Raw genomic sequence first — 25,821 nt, forward strand, 5'->3', positions numbered from 1 at the left:
GACTGAGGTTCTTGTTATTCTTAAAAACTGAGATAGCCCGGGCTGGGTGTGGTGGCTCACGCCTGTAATCCTAGCACTTTGGGAGGCCCAGGCGGGCGGATCACGAGGTCAGGAGATCAAGACCATCCTGGCTAACACAGTGAAACCCCATCTCTACTAAAAATAAAAATAAAAAAAATTAGCAGGGCATGGTGGCAGGCGTCTGTAGTCCCAGCTACTGAGGAGGCTGAGGCAGGCGAATGGCGTGAACCTGGCAGACAGAGGTTGTAGTGAGCCGAGATCATGCCACTGCATTCTAGCCTGGGCGACAGAGCGAGACTCCGTCTCAAAAACAAACAAACACACAAAAAACTGAGACAGCCCGATGCCTCGACCCTGTCCCTTACAACTACCACAAGAGTCTTCAGTGCCAACCTTTCTCCACTCTCTTTGAGTACATCCTCCCTCTTTACTTTCCCCCTGTCCTGAGGATAGATTTTCAGTATCAGAGGCCACCAGGTTGCTTTCTTTCTTTCCTTTTTTTTTTTTTTTTTTTTTCTCCGCCTCCCGGGTTCACACCATTCTCCTGCCTCTGCCTCCCGAGTAGCTGGTACTACAGGTGCCCGCCACCACGCCCGGCTAATTTTTTGTATTTTTAGTAGAGATGGGGTTTCACCATGTTAACCAGGATGGTCTTGATCGCCTGACCTCTTGATCCACCCGCCTTGGCCTCCCAAAGTGCTGGGATTACAGGCGTGAGCCACCGCGCCCAGCCCACCAGACTGCTTTCTTTCCCTAAACCAGATCTCCAGACCACACAGCTCAGATTTATTTGAGCTGTGGCTTAAAGCTGATACCTCTTTCCAACTGGATTCTTACCTACAAACTTCTGGGGTGTGGAACGCTTGCGTTTGGTGAGGCTATTGGCCAGACGATCGATGAAAGTTGGCCGCTCAGAGGATGAGTGCAGCATGGAGTCTGGCACCATCTCCAGGTCACGTATTTCGTCACCTAGTGGGAAGAAGGTGGAGACAGGTAGTAGCAGTTGAGTAGGGGTAGCATTGGCCCCACAGCCTTTGCCTGGAGAAAACCAGCAGGTCAGTAGCCAAGGAAGGACATACCAGATGCCTGGGAAACTGGGCTCTGTTTACCCTACCTAAAGCTCACTCCAACAACATTTCAGATCATTTGGGGACAATCATACACATCTGGCCCTTGGTTTTATACTTCTTGTGTTCTCTCTCTCCCATTAGGCCAAGGATATAGACCCAAACTTCCCCTACCTCTCGATCTCCCTAAAGCACCCACCACAGGCAAGGTTCTCCACCAACTGGGGTACCTAGAATGGGGTGTTTGGCAGATTTACTGGGGTAACCATCCCCTGTTCCACAGACTTCATCCCTCAGTGCGGGAGATACTGGAGTCACCCTTGTCCAGCACTCTCTCTCACCATCCCCTTTTAACTTCCCAGTAGTGCATCGACAGCCCTACCTGGTTGGCCAGCCAAAGCTTGGGCTTCAGTGCTGAGACTCTGTAGGTAGTTATGGCACCGCTCCTTGTGCTCCTCCAGGGTACTCTGCTGTTTGTAGCTCCGGCCACAGTAGTTACACTTGTAGGGCTTGCCCACTGTAGGAGAGGAGACTGTGGAGGAGAGCGGAAAGATGGCATCAGAGCTATTTCTTGCTGTGCCCTGGCTCTGCAGATTCAGCCAAGAGCAAGTGTACACTGGCATGGGGAGGAAAGGATGTTGCTAAATTGAGTTCTTCTGCTTGTCTTTCATTCCCCAACTTCAACTGCAACCGTGGACAGATGACCATATTTGATGATGAAGGATAATGTGCAGTTATGGGGGCAAGGGAATCCTAGGGCATGTGGCTTCAGACTGGTGGTGGGTTTGTTCAAGATGGCCAAATTGCTGCTCAAAGGAAGTGAGGACCCAGGGACTTTGTAGGGGATCATCCCTGGCAGACAGGTAGGCCCCACTGCAGGATCTCAGAGTCTGGGGCCCAGACTGTGGTTTAACCTTTCCATTTGGCAGGCGGATGTAAGTGCTGTTTATCAGACAAGGGGATTTTTTGCTTTTTATGAACTATCTGCTTTGGTTTGGGGGAAACTGGTGGGCTGGCATGACAGAAATGAGAGCCCTTAGATCTGCCAATGTGGGGAGGGGGCAGTTTTCATTGACCTTTACTTGTATTTTGACCTCCAGCCCTAGCCTGGTTTACTGATTATTTTGTCTCTCTGTCTCTCTATGCTGAGATACCAAGAGAGGTCTAGAAAGCCCATCACTGATAGAGTAATTCTGAGAAGAGAAAAAGAATAAAAGAACAGAGAAGAAAATAAAGAAGAGTAAAAAAAAGAGAACACCAAATTTGGGTTTGTTTGTTTATGTGCTTGTAATGAAGAACAGGTTATAAAGATCTTGTTTCTACCGAAGAAAAAAATTGGAAAACAGAGTGGTACTTCATTTAAAGATAACTCTTAAGAGACATTTGTGAGAGGAGAGAAAAAAGTGGAGAGAAACAATGTATTGTATATTTGATGTATCTTGCTGCTATTGAGCAGGGAGACAGGAGAAGGGATCTCTAGGAAGCTGGTAATTACTATTCACCCCTAACCCTGCCATGCCAAAGCTGGGCCTTGACTAAATCAATCTACTGCATTTTACTCAGGCTCTGTAAACTCTTGTATTTTAGGGATGAAATGAACACCATGGTCCCTATCCACCCAAAGACCCTTGGGGAAACGGTTTAACATCTGGGAGAGGAATGATCCTCCAACCGCTGTCTTTTTTTTCAAATTTTAATTGATAATTGATCATAATAATTATACATGTTTATGAGATACATATGATATTTTCATACATGTATGCGACATGTAATGATCAAATTGGGATAACTGGCATATCTGTCACCTCAAACATTTATCTTTTTTTCTTCTTTTTTTTGGAGACAGAGTCTTACTCTGTTGCCCAGGCTGGAGTGCAGTGGCATGATCTCGGCTCACTGCAACCTCCACCTCCTGGGTTCAAGAGATTCTCCTGCCTCAGCCTCCCAGTAGCTGGGACTACAGGCGCCCGCCACCACGCCCAGCTAATTTTTTGTATTTTTAGTAGAGATGGGGTTTCACCGTGTTAGCCAGGATGGTCTCGATCTCCTGACCTCATGATCCGTCTGCCTCGGCCTCCCAAAGTGCTAGGATTACAGGTGTGAGCCACCGCGCCCGGCAAACATTTATCATTTCTTTGTATTGGGAACATTCAAAATAATCTCTTCTAGCGATTTTGAAATATACAATAAATTATTGTTAACTACAGTCATTCTACTATGCTGTGGAACACTACAACTTATTCCTCCTATCTAACTGTAATCTTGTACCCATTAACCAGCCTCTCCCTATCCACCTACTCCCAACCCTTCTCAGTCAGCCTCTGGTAACCACTGTTCTACTCTCTACTTTTTTTTTTGAGACAGAGTTTCACCCTTGTTGCCCAGGCTGGAGTGCAATGGCGCGATCTTGGCTCACTGCAACCTCTGCCTCCTGGGCTCAAGCAATTCTCCTGTCTCAGCCTCCCGAGTAGCGAGAATTATAGGCATGCGCCACCACGCCTGACTAATTTTGTATTTTTAGTAGAAACGGGGTTTCTTCATGTTGGTCAGGCTGGTCTTGAACTCCTGACCTCAGGTGATCTGCCCGCCTTGGCCTCCCAAAGTGCTGGGGATTACAGGCATGAGCCACTGTGCCTGGCTTTTTTTTTTTCTGCAAGATAGGGTCTCACTCTGTCACCCAGACTGGAGTGCAATGACATGATCACAGGTCACTGAAGTCTTGACCCCCCAGGTTCAAGTGATCCTCCCTGTCTCAGCCTCCTGAGTAGCTGGGACTACAGGTGTGTGCCACCACACCAGGCTTTTTTTTTTTTTTTTTTTTTTTTTTTTTGTAGTAGAGACGAAGTCTCACTATGTTGCTCTGGCTGGTCTCAAACTCCTGGGCTCAAGCGATCTACCCGCCTTGGCTTCCCGTGCTGGGATGATAGACGTGAGCCACTGTGCCCAGCCTACTCCATGCTTCTATGAGATCAACTTTTTTAGCTCCCACATGAGTGAGAACGTGCATCCAGTCTCTTTTTTCTTATAATAGGGGTTGCAACAGAAAGCACTTCACAGAGATGGGACCTGACAGTATATCTGTGTCTGCTTCTGTTGTTAATAATCTACAGATCAACATCCAAAATCTACCCAGTTTGCCTCACTGTGAGGTTGGTAAGAATTCTAGGGGCCAAGCCATCCTTGTTCCAAACCAGCAGGGGGAGCAGCCCCTTTTCTGAGGAAAAGGAGTACGTATTTCTGGCACTGGACCTTGATGGGGTTCCAGCTAGGCTGAAGAATAGCTATGTGACCCGCAACTCATTTTTCCCCCCAACCGCTTCATTTTCCTTGTCAACAAAATGGGGATAATCACATCTACCTTGGAATTGTTATGAGGATGACATGAAGAAACACAAGTGAAATGCTCTGTAGATATAAAGTATGTATCAACATGATCTTTCTCCGTTTCTCCAAATACATAGAGATAAAGAGGTCCCGGCCGGGTGCGGTGGCTCACGCTTGTAATCCCAGCACTTTGGGAGGCCGAGGCGGGCGGATCACGAGGTCAGGAGATCGAGACCACGGTGAAACCCCGTCTCTACTAAAACATAAAAAAAAATTAGCCGGGCGTCGTGGCGGGCGCCTGTAGTCCCAGCTACTCGGAGAGGCTGAGGCAGGAGAATGGCGTGAACCCGGGAGGCGGAGCTTGCAGTGAGCCGAGATTGCGCCACTGCACTCCAGCCTGGGCGACAGAGCAAGACTCCGTCTCAAAAAAAAAAAAAAAAAAAAAAAGATAAAGAGGTCCCAATTACAAGGTGGGAGAACCTGGAACAAGGTAAGTGGATGGAGAAAGTAGAGGGTGATGAAATGATTGCTCTGTCCCTTTAAATCCTGGCTCAGGAGAGTTTAAGAAGAGAAAAATAGCCAGGAAAGTTTCCAAGGACAGACCCTACTAATTCTTTCTCCCTTCCTTTCTTCCTGCCTTTTCCCAATCTTGAGCTCCCCCCTTCCTGCCAGCTCAGCTCCTGGCCTCTTCCCAAGTCCAAGCCAAAAGCCTAAAGCTTAGTAAAATGCCTAAAAAGTGCTATCTGTCTAGCTGATTCAGACAGATACTGATTCAAACAGTCTTGACTGGGCTAGAAAACCTTGTTAATCCAGTTTCCCAGCACTGTTCCAAACATTGATCTCTAGGCACCCTCTGGACTTTCTCTTGCCTCTGGGAAGGTGACAACCTCTGGGATAGGGAACAGAAATAGGATACTCTTCCTATTTGTAAGTCCTAGGCTCCCTTTTTTGCAATTTGAGAGGCCCATGGATATTTCCAGGAGCCAGAAGGAAGTAAAGGAGAGGACAGATTGGTTGCTCAAGACCTCTGGTGGTGTGGGAGGAAGGAGGGTGAAGATGATGACAGGTGTGGGGCCTGGGGCAGATGGAAGTGAGAGGAGGGATCTCCCAGGGGCTTAGATGTTGGGGGTAATAGGGCATGGATTGTGGCATCAACAATCTAAAATACAAAAGTCAGGGAAGGCCAGGCACAGTGGCTGACGCCACGCCTGTAATCCCAGTACTTCAGGAGGCTGAGGCGGGCCTATTGCTTGAGATCAAGAGAAGCCTGGGCAGCATAGGGAGATCCTGTCTCTATGAAAAAATACAAAAATTAGCTGGGTGTGGCGGCATCCTTCCACCTACTCAGGAAGCTGAGGTGGGAGATGGCTTGAGCTCAGGAGATCAAGGCTGCAGTGAGCCAAAATTGCACCACTACACTCCAGCCTGGGCAACAGTGTGAGACACCATCTTGAAAAAAACAAACAAAAAAACAAACAAAAGTCAGGGAAGGGTGACTTTCTTTTTTTTTTTTGAGGTGGAGTCTTGCTCAGTCACCCAGGCTAGAGTGCAATGGCACAATCTCGGCTCACTGCAAGCTCCGCCTCCCAGGTTCACGCCATTCTCTGGCCTCAGCCTCCCAAGTAGTCGGGACTACAGGTGCCCGCCACCACGCCTGGCTAATTTTTTTTTTTTTTTTTGTATTTTTAGTAGAGATGGGGTTTCACTGTGTTGGCCAGGATGGTCTCGATCCCCTGACCTCGTGATCCGCCCATCTCGGCCTCCCAAAGTGCTGGGATTACAGGCATGAGCCACTGCGCCCGGCCAAGGGTGACTGTTAACAGCCAAGAACATTGCCCCTATTCCTTTTGCTCCAAGTAGATATGGATGTAAAATACCCCATCAAGGTGTCTCCCAAATTTCCCATGAGGCCTTGCTGCCCAGAGGATGGGTGAGAGAGGCAGGGGGCCCTATCTGCTCTTAAATGCTCCTCCCTCCTCAATGACAGACACTGGAACTTCCCGAATACAAGAGAAGTCACTGAGCTCTACATACTGGGTGTGTTGGAGCCTCATTCCCTCCTCCCACTGGACAGTCACTGACCTGAGTGTGTGCGGAGGTGACCAGTGAGTGCATCACGCCGGCGGCAGGCATAGTTGCAGAAGGGACATTTAAAGGGCTTCTCCCCAGAGTGCAGCTTGATGTGGCGCAGCAGGTTCCCCTTCTGGGTGAAGGAGGCACCACACTGGTTGCAATGGAAGGGCCTTTCACCTGCAAGTGAAAGAACAAATCCCAGAGGACTGCATGTGAGGAACTTTGAAGGTTGAACCTATCGGGCCCCTACCTTGCCCAAGGGAAGGTGCTCTGAACACACTGCTGATGGGCAGAAGTGCAATGCACACAAACCCTGATTTATGAAGATCCCTTGGGGATCCCTGGGGTCTTACTATGGGGAAGGTGTGGATTAGAGGTGTGTGGCAGGGAGAGGGGCCTGGAACTTGAGGCCAAAAGACTGTTACCAAAAACTGAGCCCCACAGGGCCCACTCTGCCCTAGGAGCCCAAGGCCTGAGGAAGCTGAGAAGAGAAGGCTTTTGTTTTCTGTTTTTGTTGTTGTTGTTGCTGTTTAATTATTAGATGGGAGGGCCCAAAGAATACCCAGGAGTCTTACCCCTATTGGACCATTGGCTCATTCTTGAGTCTACACTTTCCCCTCCCTCATATACTGAGAAAAATATCAGCTTTTCTTTGTAACAGCAGTTGAGGAAAGTGCCAGGAAACTACAGGTATTGAGGGGAATTCAAATTCTGTACCCACCCCCACCCTGCCTCATTTTGTCAGCTGGAAAATGTGCTGGGTGAGACCCTTCCCTTTCTGAGGCTACCCACTCCCTGCATGGCCTCCTCCAGCCCCATACCTGCTGTTGTCCCAGCACTGCCCCTGCCTCTCAACTCCACCCTGGGAGCTCCTCCCAGAGCCCCTCTGGCTTACTTACCAGTGTGACTGCGCTTGTGCACCATGAGCACGTTGGGTCCAATACAGACCATGCCGCAGACGTCACACTTGAGCTTGCCATTGGGCAGCCGGATGCCCCCAGGGGAGTGAGGCTCTGGCCCACTACCATCACAGTAGCCCAAGGGCTCAGACAATGAATCTTCCACAATCACGCTGTCGTCCTTTTCCAGGAGCCGCTCATCTGGCCCCAGCAGTCTGCTTGACTCCTCATCGCTGTACATCTCCACCTTGATGGAGTTGGCTGAGGGGTGGGATGGTGTTTAGAATAGAGAGAGGCAAAGGGGGAAGCTGCTCCCAGGCCAGAATGGCACTCTTTTTTTTTTTTTTTTTTGAGATGGAATTTCACTCTTGTTGCCCAGGCTGGAGTGCAATGGCACGATCTTGGCTCACCGCAACCTCCGCCTCCCAGATTCAAGTGATTCTCCTGCCTCAGCCTCCTGAGTAGCTGGGATTACAGGCATGCACCACCACACCCAGCTAATTTGGTATTTTTAGAAGAGACGGAGTTTCTCCATGTTGGTCAGGATGGTCTCAAACTCCCAACCTCAGGTGATCTGCCTGCCTTGGCCTCCCAAAGTGCTGGGATTACAGGTGTGAGCCACTGCGCCCGGCCCAGATGGCACTCTTAAAGTTTAAGAGGGTATCTTTAGGCCCTGAGACATTCAAGCCTTAAGTGGAACTAACACCCTAGTATCCCTGCTGCTGATATCAGAATCCTATGGGAACCTGAGACAACCTTTTCTCCCACCCACCAGGCAAATAGGCTTCAAGAGAAAAAAGTTGGGCCAGGTGTGGTGGCTCACACCTGTAATCCCAGCACTTTGGGAGGCCGAGGCGGGTGTTTTCTTTTGAGGTCAGGAGTTTGAGACCAGCCTGGCCAACATGGTGAAACCCTGTCTTTACTAAAAATACAAAAATTAGCTGGGCATGGTGGTGTATGCCTGTAATCCCAGCTACTTCGAAGGCTAAGGCAGGAGAATTGCTTGAACTTGGGAGGCAGAGGTTGCAGTGAGACGAGATCATGCCACTGCAGTCCAGCCTGGGCGACAGAGCAAGACTCCATCTCAAAAAGAAAAAAGTTGGGGGTACATAGGATGTCTTCTCTCACTGAGGAAAGGAGGTGACTAAGGGGAGCTTTTTTCTCTACTCTCTTGTCATTAAGAAAGATGTCTGGCTTGGCCCTGGGCAGGAAGCCAGCAAGTTAACAGTGGCGGGAAAACAGATCTAGGAAGACTGAAGGGGGACAACAGGCCAAAGAGAGCAAACCTGGAAGACAGACATGCTTACAGTTTCCTCCCACCCCATTAGATTGAACCCCTCTACCCCCTCCACCTCCATAAAACACTGAGGCAGGGCAGGAGGGATAAAGGAAGAAGGAACCATTGAGGAGAAGGCTTTGGCTCTAGCTTCGACCTACATTCCTGGCTATTCCAACCATTTAGAGAATGTCACAGATCTAGGGCCAGCTGGGGAGGGGCAGTCATGGGGACCCTGTCTGGGTAGGAGAATGGGCTGTGGGGAGATGGGGAGGTCCTTCTACTCTCTATTTCCTATCTAACTCCACCTGATGACCATTTCTATCTACCTGCTTCTCTAATTCCATAATTTCTCTTTGAAACCTTTACCTTAATCTCACCTATACCTCTTTTAATTCCACCCTAGTCTGCCAGTGACTGACTATTCACTCTCCTTTCAGAAGCCAGAAAAACCCTAGACACTAGGCTCCTTATTGCTCTTAGAGACTAAGCAGGAGACCAGCAGGAGGTGACGATGGGGAAATGGTTGCCAGTGGAAGGTGAATTGAAGGCCAAATGCAACAGGGGGTGCCTACTGCCAGGAGGTGGTAGGAGGTTACACTTACCACTGAGTGAGCGGCTGGGAGAAGAGTGCTGGCTGTTGGGGGTGCTCACCGAGGGCCCCACTGGGGCCCCGAGGAACTCCTTCTCCAGAGATGAGTCCCCGCTACCTTGGAGGAGAGAACAAGAGGGCAGGTAAAGCTGGAGCTGGAGTTATCTACTGTCCATTGCCTAATCTTTTAAAAAAATTCAGTTAAATTTCACAAACATTTCCTTCACAGCCATGTACAAGGCAGTGTTGTATGCTGGGCACCATACCTTGCGCCCCCGCCAGTCCGGATGCCTGGTGCTGCCTTCTGTGAGCTCAGTGGCTGGGCCTTGCCTACCCTACCTTTATCTAGGCCTGAGGGGAAGAGCATCACTGCCTGACGTCCACAGGAAGCAGGGCTGGGGCTGGGCGCGCCAGGGCGGAGAGGAAAATGGGGGCTGCAGAAGGGACAGACGTTCAGGACGGACATTCTTCCCTACTGTTCCTCTCTGGAGCCCCCAGCCAGGTTCAGGATCTGCAGGAAAGGTAGCTGGAATTGTCCTTGAATCTAATGATAATATTAGTAATCATCATAGCAGCTAATAATATTAATTGAGTGCTTACTATGTGTCAGGCTTTATTCTGTGCACTTGAAATGAATAATTTCATTAATCTTCACAGCAAGTAGGTGCTAATATGATTTTTTCAGATGAGGCAACTGAGGTACAAAAGAGGTTATGTTAGTTGTTTAAGGTTACATAGCTGCTAGTGTGGAACTGGGACCACAGACAGTAAATGTCCATGTCCTTAACCAGCACCTACACAGCCAATTGGGGGTCACAATCTTAGTAGGGAAGAATTGGGTCCCTTAGACTTTCTAAATTCAGCAAAAACTTGATTACTCTAGAAACTCTCCTACTGATGTGATTCCAATCACGTGTTTACTATCTGATATTCATTGACAGTTAAGTGATCAATTTATTCTCAGTATATTTGTTTTAATTTTCTGATAAATTGCTTTGTAAAAATGCTTTTTGAGGCTTTCATAATGTTTTCCAAATCAGATAACATACCTAAAGAAAGATATGAATGTCTTTTTTTAAAAAATCCCTCCTCCCCACAATCTTCTACACAAATATATAGGTGAAATAAAAATACATGTAGATAAACACACACAGAGACACAGCACACATGTAGATACATATAAAGAGAACATACCTATTGGGATAAACATACTGGTAGCCTTCTACATTATCTGCTAACATGAACATGCATGGATGTGTGCACACAGGCCTAAATATGGAAGAGAGAGAGAGAAAGCAAGAGAGAGTGCAAGAAAGAGAGAGGAAGCCTAAAATTCATCCCTGAAGTCCACCTATTAGTACTTTACCCAATTGCCCAGCTATGCACATACTTACTTTCACAAAATAAAGATTCCATTATAAAATGGTTGGAGTCTTGGGCCTGAGGCAAGAAATCCGGAACACACCCTCCTGAGGGATCCCTCTCCAGCTTTGGTCAGTGGGAAGAAAACAACCACTCAGGACTTTGGGACCATTTCCCATTCATATCCTCTCCTAAAGTCCCATTTTCCCCATTCTATCCCGTCAAAGCCTGAGGAAATTTGTTCACTATCTATAGAAAAAGCCTTATGGCTTGAATCTGAGTTTTCCCAGCTGGGGCTCTTTAGGTGAGCCATGGTTACCTAAAAATGTTGCCCGAAATCAGAACCACACACATATCATGAAGTGAGCATCTCAGGATTGTGGGTTGAGACTTGTAGACTCAGAGCCACTTTTAAATATATCCTTTCAACTAAGTGTAGGGTTTACTAGGGTTAGAAGGGCTGAAAAGGGTATCTTCTTATTCCTTTTATTAGTGCTGAATTGCCCTAAATCACTTGATGTTACTAATCAGGGAAGAACAGGGCACTTGGCTTTGAGGCCTTGACCCTAAAAGGATGAGTGAACTTGTTGGAAATCCATCGCTGGTCTCAGCTTGTTCGGCTGAGGCTGCCTCTTGAGGCCAGGGACTTGCTATGTGGAGGAAAATCTATTTAAAAGTACGCTTAGAAACACTGAGGGGAAAGCATCCTTTGTGGCTTTCCCAATTAAGGCCCAGAAACAGGAAGAGAAGCAGGAGTCACACCAGTAATTCAAGAGGCTCTTTGATGCTGTTGCTCTCCCTAAGATTAAGGTAAGGGGAAAAACAGGCTCAAGTCTACTTTCATGGGGTTAATACATATGTATAATGAATCTGTTTCAGGAGTCAGAAAGGCTTTCTTGGGCACCAAGGATTTTGAATTCTAGCTCAGGGGTGAAGGGGACTAGAGTAAGATTTAGGAACTTTAACAGTTCCTCTCTCAGCCCCAGAAACCCCAGTGAGGGAATTTCAAAAGTCTGGGACTCCCAAGAAATCCCAGACTGTCAAAGCCAAGAATTAAGGCTGCTCTTAGGTCTCTGAGAAATTTTCTTGCTCAAAGTCATCATAGATTGGCTGAACCCCCAGAGGGCAAAGCCAAATCATGAGGTTCACATCAGAGGAACTGGGAGGTAGGTAAAGGCTGAAAAGCAGGAGGGAGAGAAAGGAACTGGGAAACAGGCCACAAGCTAAAGGTGTTTCACATGTTAAAGGAGGCTAGCCCTCCACTCCTGCTGCCTTTCCTTGAGACCTTTAAATAGTGGCTACATCTAGGGAATAGCCATGAGCTTGGAGAACCTCCACACTTCTCTGCAAGGCACCTCATCATAACTGCTTTCCCTTTCTTGACCATGGGCTCCAGGGTGGCAGGATCCTAGCCTGCTAGCAGGGAATAGTGGGTACAAGAGCAAAGAAAGACGCCCATCCTCAGCTCTTTTGTGGGGAGGAGGCTGAGGCCCCTCAGATCTCTGTTCCAGGCTGAGGCATCTGCTTGCCAAGGCTCCTCTTCCTTACCTTGATTTTCTCCACTACCCCTTCCCACCCAGGCCTGTCTCGGCATCTCACCCCAGGCAGCTCTACCTCTATCCCCAAGGCCTAATCAAGATGTCACCATAGGCTCCCACTGTCCAACTCGCCGTCTTTGCTTAGCAACACCAAACACCCTTTCCCATCCTCCACAAGTATAAGGAGGAACGCCCCCTCCCCCGCTACACACACACACACACACACACACACACACACACACACACAGCCCCCATCCTCTCCATCTCCTCAGGCTTGGGAGTAGTTACTGAATTGGCTCCCTAGCCCCAGCACCCCCTTCCTCCCTCCACTAGCCGCCTTCTGCCTGAACTTACATTATCCTTCCCTTGCCGGTGAGACCCTGGGGTGCGAACGCGGCCGCCGCCTTGGAAACGGCGAGGGAGTGCGGGTGGTGTATGCATGTCTGCGTCTCAGTGGCAGGCAGGGGTGAGCCCAGCCACTCACCTTCCAGGAAGCGTGGATTCCTGGAAGTGAGGGGAACCGCCGTCATTTCGCAGGCAGCAGCAGCGGCACGGTGAGCAGAGGCCCACGGCTGCAGCCAGCAAGAGCAGCTCAGCCCAGGGTGTATGTGTGTTGAGTGTGTGTGTGTGTGTGTGTGTGTGTGAGACAGAGGGAGAGGGAGAGAGGGAGAGAGAGAAGGAGAGGGGAGAGCACGCTTGGATGTGCTTGGGGAGGGGGCTGGAGAGAATGTATATGTGTATATAGTGGGGGAGATGCTAGGCTACAGCATCCCTTTTCCAAGACAGTGAAGGGGGTGGGTGGTGGGTGTGTGCACAGGGAGGGAAAGGCAGATGCTGTTGCCCCTCGTGCCCAGCAGACAAAGAGGAACTGCACAACAAATGCCTGAGAGAGGCAAGAGTGTGTGTGTGTGTGTGTGAGAGAGAGAGAGAGAGAGAGAGAGAGATGGATGGGCCTGCGGGTGGGAGGGAGAAAGGGGGGGCCCCAGGGAAGGCCCAATCCTCTGCCAGCTGGGGAAGCCAAGGCCCCAGAGGTCATGGGGCCCAGGACACGGACAGCTTCAAGGCTCTCAGATAGGCAGAAAGCCCCTCCCCCACCAAACTCTTTCCCTCCTCCTTCAGGAGGAAGGTTGCTCTCTAGATCTGGGGACTGACAGCCTCCTCCTTTCCAGCAGTGAGAGGGCCCAGCAGAGTCTGGTGTCAGGCTAGTGTTGCTCCGTGGCCCTGAGACCTTTCAGATCCCAGGAAAAAGGCTGGTATGGTCTCCCCACTTCCCCTCCCTCCTGTGCCCCTGGGGCCCCAGCAGCCGAAAGCCCTGGATGAATCCGCCCTCTATCAGGACAAGGCCTCTGCTCCCTTCCCTTTCAGAGGAGCTGCTCACTGACAAACTGACCTACTTTGGAAGACTACATTTTCTGATTCCAAGAATTTGGGGGTGGGAGGGGCTGTGAAACTTTGGGCTGCCTATCCCTGAATCCCTTTCTACTAAAGTTCTCTTAAACATTTCACAGTCTCAGAAAACTTGGGGCAAGCACTGCTCAGTCAATTAATGGCAGGAGCTGGGTTTCAGCAACTGTTTCCCTTGAAAGATAGGAAAATGGAGGGGGTGGTTATCTGTGCTGTAAATTAATAGACTCCTGCTTATCTCCCCCTTTTCCCTGCCCCAGAAGGGAATGATCTGTACCTTTAAAAAGAGAAAAGGGGAGAAAAGATGGATTTTCTGAATCACATTCTGTGAGGAATTCAAATCTCTTGGAAGAACAGGAGAGATACCCTTTTCATCAAGTGGCCTGATGAGGGAAGGTCACCTGGCACGGAGCAGAAGAACTATGATGGCCTGTGGAGGCCCGCAGTGTGCTTCAGGAGGGCTGGGTGCTGCAGCCTTTCCCTCTGCTTCCATATGACTCTTCCAGGAGAGATGGGTCAGTGATGAGCGCAGCTATGCCCAGTCCTAAGAGGGGTACTTTTCAGGGCTAATGGTAGCCCTACTTTGACTTTCCCTTTTCCCTAAGGTAGCTGCTGACATCTAGAATTCTCAAAGTACAGAGGAGGAGTTCCTGGCCTCCATTTCCATTCAAAAACCATCCTGTGCAGAGGCCACTTCTTATCTAGGAAATGCCAATCTGCTGAAAGCAGGGAAAACTTGGTTTCATAGCACGGTGAAGCAAATCACCTCCATGAGTATCCAATATTCTCCATAAACAGGTTTGAAAAGAGCTCCACGGGATTTGTAGTTTCTCATTTGCCTGGTTTATGGCAGGGACTGGATTTTATCCATCTGAGTGTTCCCCAGCATTAAAGCAGGGTCCCAAGTGTACTCGCTGCTCAGTAGTGGTTTTCTGAATAGGCTTAACTGAGCAGGAGGTAGGAGGGCTGGCTCGCTCCTCACAAGGCCATGACTTTTGTTCTAATAAAGTTTATTCCAATTAAATGAGTCTACCTGATCCCTGTCATTCTGTCAAGCATGTGGCAGGTATTGAATGCCTTTACCCATTCCAACTCCTTCCCTCCTTAAACAAGAAAGGGGTCAGAGTCAACATCTTACCTTACATTACCCGGGTGTTGCCAATGACTCTCATATGTGTGTCTGACCCATCTTGCTATCTCCTTTAGTGCATGCCAATAATTCCTTCATTGGTCCTACTTTAGAGTAAAAAATAAGCTATAGGTCATTTCCACAATGGTGCTTGGGTTTCTGATAGGGATACTCATCACATCAAAACCCAGTTTTGGTTTCTATTATTTCTTTTTTTTTTTTTTTTTTTGAGATGGAGTCTCACTCTGTCGCCAGGCTGGAGTGCAGTGGCGTGATCTCGGCTCACTGCAACCTCCGTCTCCTGAGTTCTCCTGCCTCAGCCTCCTGAGTAGCTGAGACTACAGGTGTGAGCCACCACACCCAGCTAATTTTTGTATTTTTAGTAGAGACAGGGTTTCACCGTGTTGGCCAGGGTGGTCCCAATCTCTTGACTTCGTGATCTGCCCACCTCAGCCGCCCAAAGTGCTGGGATTACAGGCGTGAGCCACGTGCCTGGCCTAATTTTTGTATTTTTAGTAGAGAGGGGGGTTTCACCATGTTGCCCAGGCTGGTCTCGAACTCCTGACCTCAGGTGATCTGCCTGTCTCCCAAAGTGCTGGGATTACAGGCGTGAGCCACCGTGCCCAGCCTTGAGTCATTATTTTAAAATGGAGACATTTCATATAAAAATTTGGATTTCTGATTTCTCTTAAAAATTTAGAAGTTTTGGCCACACTAGATACACATTCCTGCATGACAAGTTCTAGTGGACACTGAAAGCTGCTGTCCCTTTAAGTGGGACATATGTTCTCCACTTCATGACAGCAGCCCCCGCCATTCTTTTCTGCTTATTATCCTAACCTTACTTCACTCATTCACATGACCACCTGGCCCTTGCAGGCCTTTGAGCTTTGAAACCTTGTGCCACTCTATCTGGATAGAACAGGATTTCATGTTTGGCTGGTGACTTCAGAGCAAAGGAGAAGGAACCATGTCTTGTTTCCATCTATTTGCTTCAAATTCTTCTTCTTTTTTTTTTTTTTTTTTGAGACGGAGTCTCGCTTTGTCACCCAGGCTGGAGTGCAGTGGCGTAATCTCGGCTCACTGCAAGCTCCACCTCCTGGGTTCACGCCATTCTCCTGTCTCAGCCTCTCCGAGTAGCTGGGACTACAGGCGCCCGCTACCACGCCCGGCTAATTTTTTGTATTTTTAGTAGAGACGGGGTTTCATCGTGGTCTCGATCTCCTGACCTCGTGATCCGCCCGCCTCGGCCTCCCAAAGTGCTGGGATTACAAGCGTGAGCCACCGCGCCCGGCCCAAATTATTCTTCTAATGATGTCTGCTCATATTCCCCTCCTATTCCCTTCCTCTATCCCCCAAGAAGTCTGGAAAAGAGAATTACTATTTAGGGAATGTAAGATCACCAAAATAACTGCACACTACCAAGGGCCACCAAGCATGAGTGTTAGCTGTGTGACTAGGACATTTAGAGGCTGTGTGCCTAGGCTGAAGGCTCTCTGCTCTGCTCTACAGGAGAGTGTCTGCTTCCAGCCCCTAACAAACAGAACACACAGAAGGCATACCAGACATATAGGAGCGGCCATTGCAGTCTTCTATGTCCATTTTAAAGAGATTCTGCTGAAAGAGAAAATAGCTGCCATTAGAAGATAGCTCTGGGAAGGCAGGAGGCTTTTCTTTAACATTCTTGAGTTAGCAAGAAACCTAAAGGAGCACTTAAGCATGGTGTGATACTATCCTAAAGAAGAAAAACCTTAGCCAGGCACTGTGGCTCAACGCCTGTAATCCCAGTGCTTTGGAAAGAAGGTGGGAGGATCGCTCGAGCCCAGGAGTTTGAGACCAGCCTGGGCAATATAGGGAGATCCCATCTCTACAAAATATAAAAATAAATTAGGCATCGTGGCATGTGCCTGTAGTCCCAGCTATTCAGGAGGCTGAGGTGGGAGGATCACTTGAGCCTGGAGGTCGAGGCTGCAGTGAGCTGTGATCTTACCACTGCACTCCAGCCTGGGTAACCGAGCAAGACCCTGCCTCCAAGAAAAACCTTACACTTTGTCCTGGTGAAAGACAACGTACCCTGATTTACAAATCCTAATATTTCCTCCAATTTACAACTTCTGCAGGCCTCCCCAGCCTCTGAGGTGGAAACGCTGTCTTAATCCAGAGTGGTCCTGGATTTTGAGATTAGACCGTGTATGTAGGTGGAAGTTACACCTCAGCCCTGAGGAGGCAAAGAAACAGCCCCTTAGAGGCTCTATACCGCAGTTAAAGTAATAAGAAGAAGCTGGGTTCAGTCATTCAAGGGATTCTGTCTTGGAGTATGTGGTGTGAGGGAGGGTGACAGGAAAGTAGAAGATGGAGGAGAGCAGCCCACTTAGGGTTCAGTGATAAGTCCTCTACTGAAAGTGTAATAAACAAGTTAAACCTGTAAATGGTTATCCCCACCCTCTCATCAATTACTCTGCTACACTTATTTTAAAAAAGGAGGGGGGAGTCTGAATTTAAAATGAAGGTTAATGTCTATTTGAGGGAAGGCAAGCAGTAATTGGCAGTAGAGTATTAAACAATCAGGAACTGAGAACACTTAAAAGTGATAATTTGTTGCAATGAATTATCTCTTTAGGAGCCTGTGGGAGGAGAGAAAAAAAAAATCTGGTGGAAATTTACATACCTCCAAAATTGCGGCCAGCATGGTGGCTCACATCTGTAATTCCAGCACTTTGGGAGGCTGAGGTGGGTGGATCATTTGAAATCAGGAGTTCAAGACCAGCCTGGCCAATATGGTGAAACCCCGTCTACACTAAAAATACAAAATTATGGCCAGGCACACTGGCTCACACCTGTAATCTCAGTACTTTGGGAGACCGAGGCGGGTGGATCACCTCAGGTCAGGAGTTCGAGACCAGCCTGACCAACATGGAGAAACCCCATCTCTACTAAAAAAAAAAAAAAAAAAAAAAAATTAGCCAGGCGTGGTGGCACATGCCTGTAATCCCAGCTACTCGGGAGGCTGAGGCAGGAGAATCGCTTGAGCCTGGGAAGTGGAGGTTGCAGTGCACCGAGATCCTGCCACTGCACTCCAGCCTGGGCAACAGAGTGAGACCCGGTCACAAAAAAAACAAAAAAAATGAAAATTGCATTCCCCACTCATCTGATGAAAACTAAATGCCCTGAGGCAGAGGCAGAAGCAAGAATGGGGCAAGGGAACAGTCTGAGCTGCTGTGGGGATTCTTAGTCTTTTTGAAGGATCTCACTGAGGCAGATGGATAAAGATTTGGTTTGCTTGTAATGGTATATTGAGAGAGGTAGGGTGGGGGTGATGGGGTGCAGGAAGGCATACAGAGGAAAGTATCTGTTTTCCTGCCCCCCCACCCAATTCTTGTCTGGAGTTGAGAGACTCCTTTTAAAGGCTCATGAGAAAACCTGAAACATGGGCTTACCTTCACCTCACAAAGCAATTCTCTCTTACATTTTGTCAGAGAGATTCCTAGTATCAACCCTCTTTCCCTAGGAAGCCAGGGCATGGAGAAGAAAATTCTCTAAGTTTATTAACCCTCTTTTCTTGACATCCTTCCTGGGATGGGACTGGACCACTAGAACAAGCCATAATAATAAGTGGTTCATTGAAGGGTCCCTTAGGAACAATCATTAGAAGAGCCCAAGTCCGCAGTTGTTAGAGAACTCATACTCTCTGGAACTAGCCACAAAACTTGAGATAGAGATCAAAAGATAAAGAAGGGCAGTCTGGTATTGAGGGGCCCTTTCATTTCCAAATCATTAGACTCATAATTGCCCTTTGGTGTTTTTCAAAATGAATGGAAAGCTCAGGCTGGGCATGGTGGCTCATGCCTGTAATCCCAGCTCTTTGAGAGGGCGAGGTGGGTGGATCACCTGAGGTCAGGAGTTCGAGACCAGCCTGGCCAATGTGGCGAAACCCCATCTCTACTAAAAATACAAAAAAATTAGCTGGGCATGGTGGTGCACACCTATAATCCCAGCTACTCGGGAGGCTGAGGCAGAATTGCTTGAACCAGGGAGGTGTAGGTTGCAGTGAGCAGAGATCACGCCACTGCACTCCAGCCTGGGCAACAAAGGGAGACTCCATTTCAAAAAAAAAAAAGAAAAAGAATGCAAAGTTCAAAGTGCCACTTGAAGCCGGGCGTGGTAGCTCACGCCTATAATTCCAGCACTTTGGGAGGCTGAGGCGGGCTGATCACAGGGTCAGGAGTTTGAGACCAGCCTGGCCAACATGGCAAAACCCCATCTCTACTAAAAATACAAAAATTAGCCGGGCGTGGTGGGGTGCGCCTGTAATCCCAGCTACTCGGGAGGCTGAGGCAGGAGAATTCCTTGAACCCGGGAGACGGAGGTTGCAGTGAGCCGAGATCATGCCACTGCACTCCAGCCTGGGCGACGAGAGCAAGACTCTGTCTCAAACAAAACAAAATAAGCCCACAAAGTGCCACTTGAAACTTCCCTCACACACCTCCCCATACAGGAGAGGAAAGAATGAGCAGGATTTTCCTGTTTTCTGCTTGGAGAAACTGAGAGAAACTGAGGCTGAGAGCAGTGAAGTTACTTGTCCCAAGGTTCATGGTGAGAATAGAACAAGAACAAGAATACAAGGTGCCTGCCTCTCTGAGGTGTCCTCTTTCTGTTAAACCTTTCAAAAGCCAGGCTACTCAAGGCCTTCATGGGTTTTCTTGCTTTTCCCTGTTTTTTTTTTTTTTTTTTTTTTTTTTTTTTTTTTTTTGAGACGGAGTCTCGCTGTGTTGCCCAGGCTGGAGTACAGTGGCATGAGTTTGGCTCCCAGGTTCAAGCAGTTCTCCTGCCTCAGCCTTCCGAGTAGCCGGGACTACTGGCATGGACCACCACACTCAGCTAATTCTTTTCCCTGGTTCTAATATCAGGTAAGTCATCTTTTCCTTTGGTGTGATCCCTGTGGGAGTGGGGTCTGTTACTTAAAAAGGAAGAACAAGTCGAGCTGGCTCTACAGGAAGAAATATGCTCATATTATTTTGTGTGTGTGTGTGTGTGTGTGTTTGTGTGCATGCAGCATGCCTAATGCCTGTGTGAATGAAGGGCTAGACAAGCACTAGGTGGGTAGAACAGGTGAAGCATAGCATTCAGCTAGCACTGGCTCAGAAAGTGTATCTCATTCTTGGACTTTTGCCCAAATGGCCCCAAAACAATTTCCAGAAAGGTCTGACGGAGTTGTTTTCTGAGTTGGACTTTCTAACAGTAAGCTGAGCTTTCCTGCTTAATTGCTCTTAACATGTGCTCTGTGACACATCTTGGGCAAAATCAGTACTTAGCTGTACTTAGCTGACTCCAGCTGGGTTTTTGTTTGTTTCTTTTCTTTTCTTTTCTTTTTTTTTTTTGAGACGGAGTCTCGATCTGTCACTCAGGCTGGAGTGCAGTGGCACGATCTCAGCTCACTGCAACCTCTGCATCACGGGTTCAAGTGATTCTCCTGCCTCAGCCTCCCAAGTAGCTAGGATTACAGGTGTGCGCCACCACACCCGGCTAATTTTTGTATTTTTAGTAGAGACAGGGTTTTGCCATGTTGGCCAGGCATGTTGGCCAGGCTGGTCTCGAACTCCTGACCTCAGGTAATCTGCCCACCTCGGCCTCCCAAAGTGTTGGGATTACAGGTGTGAGCCACTGCGCCTGGCTCTCCAGCTGGTTTTAATACCAAGTTGGTAACCCTGGAAGTGAGAGGGCATTGGATTGAAACTCTGCTGTTTTCAGTCCTGGTTTTCTGTGCAAACCAGGAGCAAATCAGTAGATGTACTTTACTCTTTGCTCAAATCTCCCTGCAGCACATCCTACCCAGCCTTCCTACTCTCTACCCCTTAAAGCACCTCCTCCCCTGCCTAACCAGCCAGGCAGATCTTAGCGTCTCCTTAAAGGAACTGGGTCAAATTAGGCAGTGCCAGTTGGAGACACATTGCAGGAGGAGGAGGTATAAGGAGAGGGAAGTTAGTTACATGAGACAGTATTGTATCAAAGATCTTGGAAGGAGATTAGCTTTAAAGCAACATAACTGTCCGCCGGGGGCGGTGGCTCACACCTGTAATCCCAGCACTCTGGGAGGCTGAGGTAGGCAGATCACTTGAGGTCAAGAGTTCAAGATCGGCTGGGCGCGGTGGCTCACGCTTGTAATCCCAGCACTTTGGGAGGCCGAGGCGGGCGGATCACGAGGTCAGGAGATCGAGACCACGGTGAAACCCCATCTCTACTAAAAAAAAAAATACAAAAAATTAGCCGGGCGTGGTGGCGGGCGCCTGTAGTCCCAGCTACTCGGAGAGGCTGAGGCAGGAGAATGGCGTGAACCCGGGAGGCAGAGCTTGCAGTGAGCCGAGATTGCGCCACTGCACTCCAGCCTGGGTGACAGAGCGAGACTCCGTATCAAAAAAAAAAAAAAAAAAAGAGTTCAAGATCAGCTTGGCCAACGTGGTGAAACCCCATCTCTACTAAAAATACAAAAATTAGCTGGGCTTGGTGGTACGTGCCTGTACTCCCAGCTGCTTGGGAGGCTGAGGCATAAGAATTGTTTGAACTCCGGAGGCAGAGGTTGGAGTGAGCTGAGATCATGCCATTGCACTCCAGCCTGGGTGACAGAGTGAGACTCTGTCACAAAATAAATAAATAAATAAAGCAACATAACCGTCGCTCAGTGATGGCGGGTAGGCACATATGTACTGTAAATTCAGCTCTGAGCTGAATACAAAGCAACTAGAAACAATCAGTGTTCCAATTCAAAAGGAATATCTCTGTGAGGAGGGAGGAAACGCTGGTCTTGTAATCTCTGGAGACACAAATTTTCTTCCCTGTTCTTATTTATTCATTATATTTACTAGAGATGGGATCTCACTATGTTGTCTGGGCTGGAGTGCAGTGGCTGTTCATGGGCACATCACAGCACACTACAGCCTCAAACTCTTGGCCTCAAGCAATCCTCCTTCCTCAGCCTAATGAGTAGTTGGGACTACAGGTGCATGTGCCACTGTGCCTAGCTCTTCCCCATTTGTTTGAATCCACTTGGCATAAACGAGAGTCCTCCATGGCCCTGGCTTTCTCCCATCAACATTATAACACATTTGAACAGGAATGGGCATCCTTTCTAAACAGAAGATTTCCCACCAGGCTCCCTGACAGGCAGCAGTGAGGGCCATTCCAGAGTCTGATTTCCAAGAGGAGGTCAGGTATCAGCTACCACCCCCCTTTCCCCAGAAACATTCTCATGGCTCTAAGTATTGATGACAAAAATGTGAGAAAGTCAGGTTTTCTCTATGTGGTGGCTCTGAAAGCCTGAAATAAGATGGACATCACTAGTGATTAAAACTCTTCAAATACTCTAAAGAATCCTGTTTAATCCAGTGACACTTCAAAATTGGAATTTAGGCCGGGCATGGTGGCCCATACCTGTAATCTCAGCACTTTGGGAGGCCAAGGCAAGAGGACTGCTTGAGGCCAGGAGTTCTAGGCCATCCTGGGCAACATAGTGAGATCCTAAAAAAAAAAAAAAAAAAGTAATTTAGGCCAGGTGTGGTGGCTCACGCCTGTAATCCCAGCACTTTGGGAAGCCAAGGTGGGTGGATCACCTAAGGTCAGGAGTTCGAGACCAGCCTGACCAAATGGAGAAACCCCATCTCTACTAAGAATACAAAATTAGCCAGGGGTGGTGGTTCATGCCTGTAATCCCAGCTACTCAGGAGGCTGAAGCAGGAGAATCACTTGAACCCAGGAGGCGGAGGTTGCAGTGAGCCGAGATCGGGCCATTGCACTCCAGATTGGGCAATAAGAGCGAAACTCCGTCTCAAAAAAAAAAGTCATTTAACACATGCTTAATGTGGCCTAGGGGGTAAAAGGTCATGAGAAGAATATTGCTGGGAAAGAGGGTGAAGGTAGAGAGAATGGCAAGGATCCATACCATGTTTTTGTTATTATTCCCAAACTATAACAGGCAGAAGTGGAAAAATTTTCTCCACTTTCCCTTAGTACCTGGGTTCTGCGGTGGATAGCAGTAGTTATTAACAAGACAGAACTTCCCATGTGCCTTGGGTATGAGCCATTCAGGTGCTACAAGTAGAGCAAACCCACAGCATCATCCTCTACTGTCTGTGCCTTCCTGAACTGAATGAAATCTGAGCAAAAATATGTTGGAATCACATAGCTGGCTCTGCTCTCTATCAAAGCTTTGCATAATTGAGGAGGGAGAAGACGCAAAGGGGCCAGGGAAAGGTATGGAATTAGCCATTGTCTGCAAGCCCCTTTCCAGGAAAAAGACCTAGACATCAAGCAATTTGCAGCTCTGAAATTATCTTTAGGGTCAACCTAGTGCTCTCTGAAGGAAACCCACCAACCTTAGCTCAGCTCATGTGTTTGTCTTTACAGTGGAAAGGTCTGACTCATTTTTCACCAGGCTGTAGATGGTGACCTTCTGTCTACATATAATACAGTTGAAGACAGCTCAGCTTCATTATCTAAGTGCTTGGGGAGCAGTGCAGAGGGGATGAATTCCCAGGTCATCCTAGGAATGGCCAGTCTCTAAAATAAAAAGGGGTAAGAGCTGAAAACACAACACCTGGGCAGGGGGAAAATATCACCTCATTGTCTCCTTTTAGATCTCAGATGGATGCATCTTTTCTCTTGTTCTTTGCGCTTCTCTGTCCTCCCCATGTAGACTGCAGAAGAGAGAGAAGGCTATGGTTTATGAGTGGGAGAAGAAACAATCCTATCCCTCCCATGTCTCATTTCAGGACATAAGGAACTAAGGAAAAGGGCCAAACTAAACACTTTAAATCACTAGATATGATACATAGGAGATGATACTTTTTGGGGTTTTGGGGTGTACCCCCAAGTATAGCTCTCTGTTTATAGAAAGGCCTCACAAAATCATTGCTGTTCAGTGGTATGTTTGGGCAGGGGTGGAGAAAGTAGAGCAGGGAAATTCAATTTGAGTTTTATAATAATCAGTTTTAAAGCCAAAGATGCCCAAAACAGGGTTAGTGCTCTCAAGTGAAGTTTGAAATTACAGGGAAGTCTCAATGAAGTATTCTGACTAGGGTACAGTAGCAAAAAAATGTAGAAGAGACAGGAACAATTGCCTTTGATTGCAATTGTGCCCAAAAGTCCCTAATACATGCTGATCAAAAAAGCTCACTGTTGTTTGGGCCAGAAAGATGTTTTCAGGCTCCTCTGCTAATAGTCTTGCTCTGATAATCCAATTTGGTAAGCCTCTCTTCTTCATGTGGAGGGTCTAGGGCAGGGGTACTCCAGGAACTGAGAAATCCTGGAGCTGAAATGGAGTTGAGAGATGATCTACAATTTCCTGGTTTTTAACAGAAGAAACTAAGCCCAGAGTCACCAATCTCGTTAACAACAGAATTAGGACATGTACAGCCCAAGTTACCATTAGAGGGTTCTTTCCACTGGAACACTATATTAAATCTTGCCCCAGTTGGAAGATTTGGGCCACGCTGCTTGCCTTCTTTCTTGGGTTATTAAATGAACGGTTTTTGGGTCTGCGTCTTGGTGACCTAAATCCTTGAACTGGAAACACAGGCTTATGGATGGGAGGATAAATAATCCTCTTCCTCCTATGTCTCTTTTCAGAGATAATGGACTTGAGGAAAACACCAAACTAGATGGTCATTAAGTCTCTTTAAAGTAGAAATGGCCTCTTAGCTCGAGGACTACCCCAGCATATGTATTGCATCAGAGCCTACAATGTGGATCCTACCCGCAGCTGGACCAGGTCATTCATATCAGCACTACCCTTTCTTAGATGCTTTTGTCTGATAAACTTTGAACCTATCTCTCTGTTTCCAGAACAGAGTCCATAACTCTTCTAAGAAGAGGAAGCAAATCAAAGCCTGGAATTCAAAGCTTTCTTCAGCAGAGTCAACAGACCAATAAAGAAAGGGAGTCCCTCTGCCTGTGGCATTGTCCACACTGACAGGGTCCCACACTCTTATTTGTTCCTACAGAGTAAAACGAGGCTAGAAATACCTATCTTTCTTTTTCTTTGGGGTGTGTGTGTGTGGAAAGAGAGACAGAGAGATGGCCAGTTGGGGAAAAAAATAATTCCTTTGTGGATACTGCTGTGTGTGTGGGGGCGGGGGGTATGGTGAAAGGTGGGATAAGTTTCTCCCATGCTGGGAAGTTCAAGCTGCAGATTTCAAACCAAGAGGACATAAAGAGACTTTCAGTTGCATTTTCACTGGGAAAAAGTCAGGACTTATTTCTGAGCCAAGTCCTGAAATATGCCTTACCCTTATAACCTACTCAGAGGAAGGGGATTGCCCAGAAGCTACAATTCAACTAACTAACTGCACTCAGTGGGCAACAAAGACATTATATTTTGTGTTTGAGACATCAACTTCTATTGACTAAGGCAAGGTATAATTCTGAAGCTGCCAAAATGAGGGCAGCTCTCACCATTCTGAAGCCCACCCCAGAAGCTCCAGTGAAACTTCTCTTGCTTCCCAATGGTAAAGCTATTTTCTTCTTTTAAGATTTTATTTTTATCTCAGGAGCTACTCATCTGACTGTTCTCATGACCCAAGGGTCTGTCTGGATTCTCTGGCTTTAGGCTGTTAGTAGGGAAAGCTGAAGTCCTCCTGCAAACCATAGAGCAAGATTCACGGACCTACTAGCAGGTCCATGGGGAGGTGAGGGATTACCATACACACCAACCAAACGAAACACTATGCTTTCGAAGATTGTCTGATTTGGCCTTTTATCTGGCCTTGTCCTCAGAATCTGAGTTATCTTAAGTGGAAATATTCTAGGTAGTCAGATAACATTTTTATGCTTCCTTAAGGATATGAACATGTATCTTCACCCAGGCAAAGTGAGCAAGTATCAGTAAGGGGAGACAGGCTTCAATGGTTATCTGGTTGACCATGACGTTGGAACACCTAAAGCTGACATGTGAGCATGTCAGGAACATACCATGCCCACCACTGACGCTTCGAGGGCACAGGCTGGGGAGACAGGCACAGTAGGAACTACTAGACATATAAGCGAGGGTTGATAAGAGTAACAATAGACAGTTTTGTTCATGAAAGAAGGGAATGGGGCGAAATAAGGTATGCAAAAAATTTTCTGGCCAGGCACAGTGGCTCATGC

The 25,821-nt window shown here is 47.8% G+C and overlaps 1 protein-coding gene across 26 annotated transcripts in view; it reads right to left on the reverse strand.

The window, feature by feature from the left end:
- The window catches only part of IKZF4 (IKAROS family zinc finger 4), a 31,492-nt gene that overhangs the window by 4,172 nt on the left and 1,499 nt on the right, over positions 1 to 25,821 (reverse strand). The window contains exons 2-12 of one of the 26 annotated variants that reach the window (XM_063621423.1): positions 23,295 to 23,372; positions 16,248 to 16,299; positions 14,695 to 14,792; positions 10,447 to 10,740; positions 9,853 to 9,946; positions 9,519 to 9,763; positions 9,266 to 9,370; positions 7,385 to 7,645; positions 6,495 to 6,662; positions 1,471 to 1,620; positions 859 to 990 (exon numbers count right to left, since the gene is read on the reverse strand). In XM_063621423.1, the coding sequence (XP_063477493.1) occupies positions 859 to 990; positions 1,471 to 1,620; positions 6,495 to 6,662; positions 7,385 to 7,625 (691 nt within the window). In that variant the 5' untranslated portion in view covers positions 7,626 to 7,645; positions 9,266 to 9,370; positions 9,519 to 9,763; ... (3 more) ...; positions 16,248 to 16,299; positions 23,295 to 23,372. The other 25 variants (XM_063621414.1, XM_063621415.1, XM_063621416.1 and 22 more) reach the window with 25 other exon arrangements.

Source organism: Symphalangus syndactylus, chromosome 17, assembly GCF_028878055.3.
Source record: "Symphalangus syndactylus isolate Jambi chromosome 17, NHGRI_mSymSyn1-v2.1_pri, whole genome shotgun sequence".
Lineage (NCBI taxonomy): Eukaryota > Metazoa > Chordata > Mammalia > Primates > Hylobatidae > Symphalangus > Symphalangus syndactylus.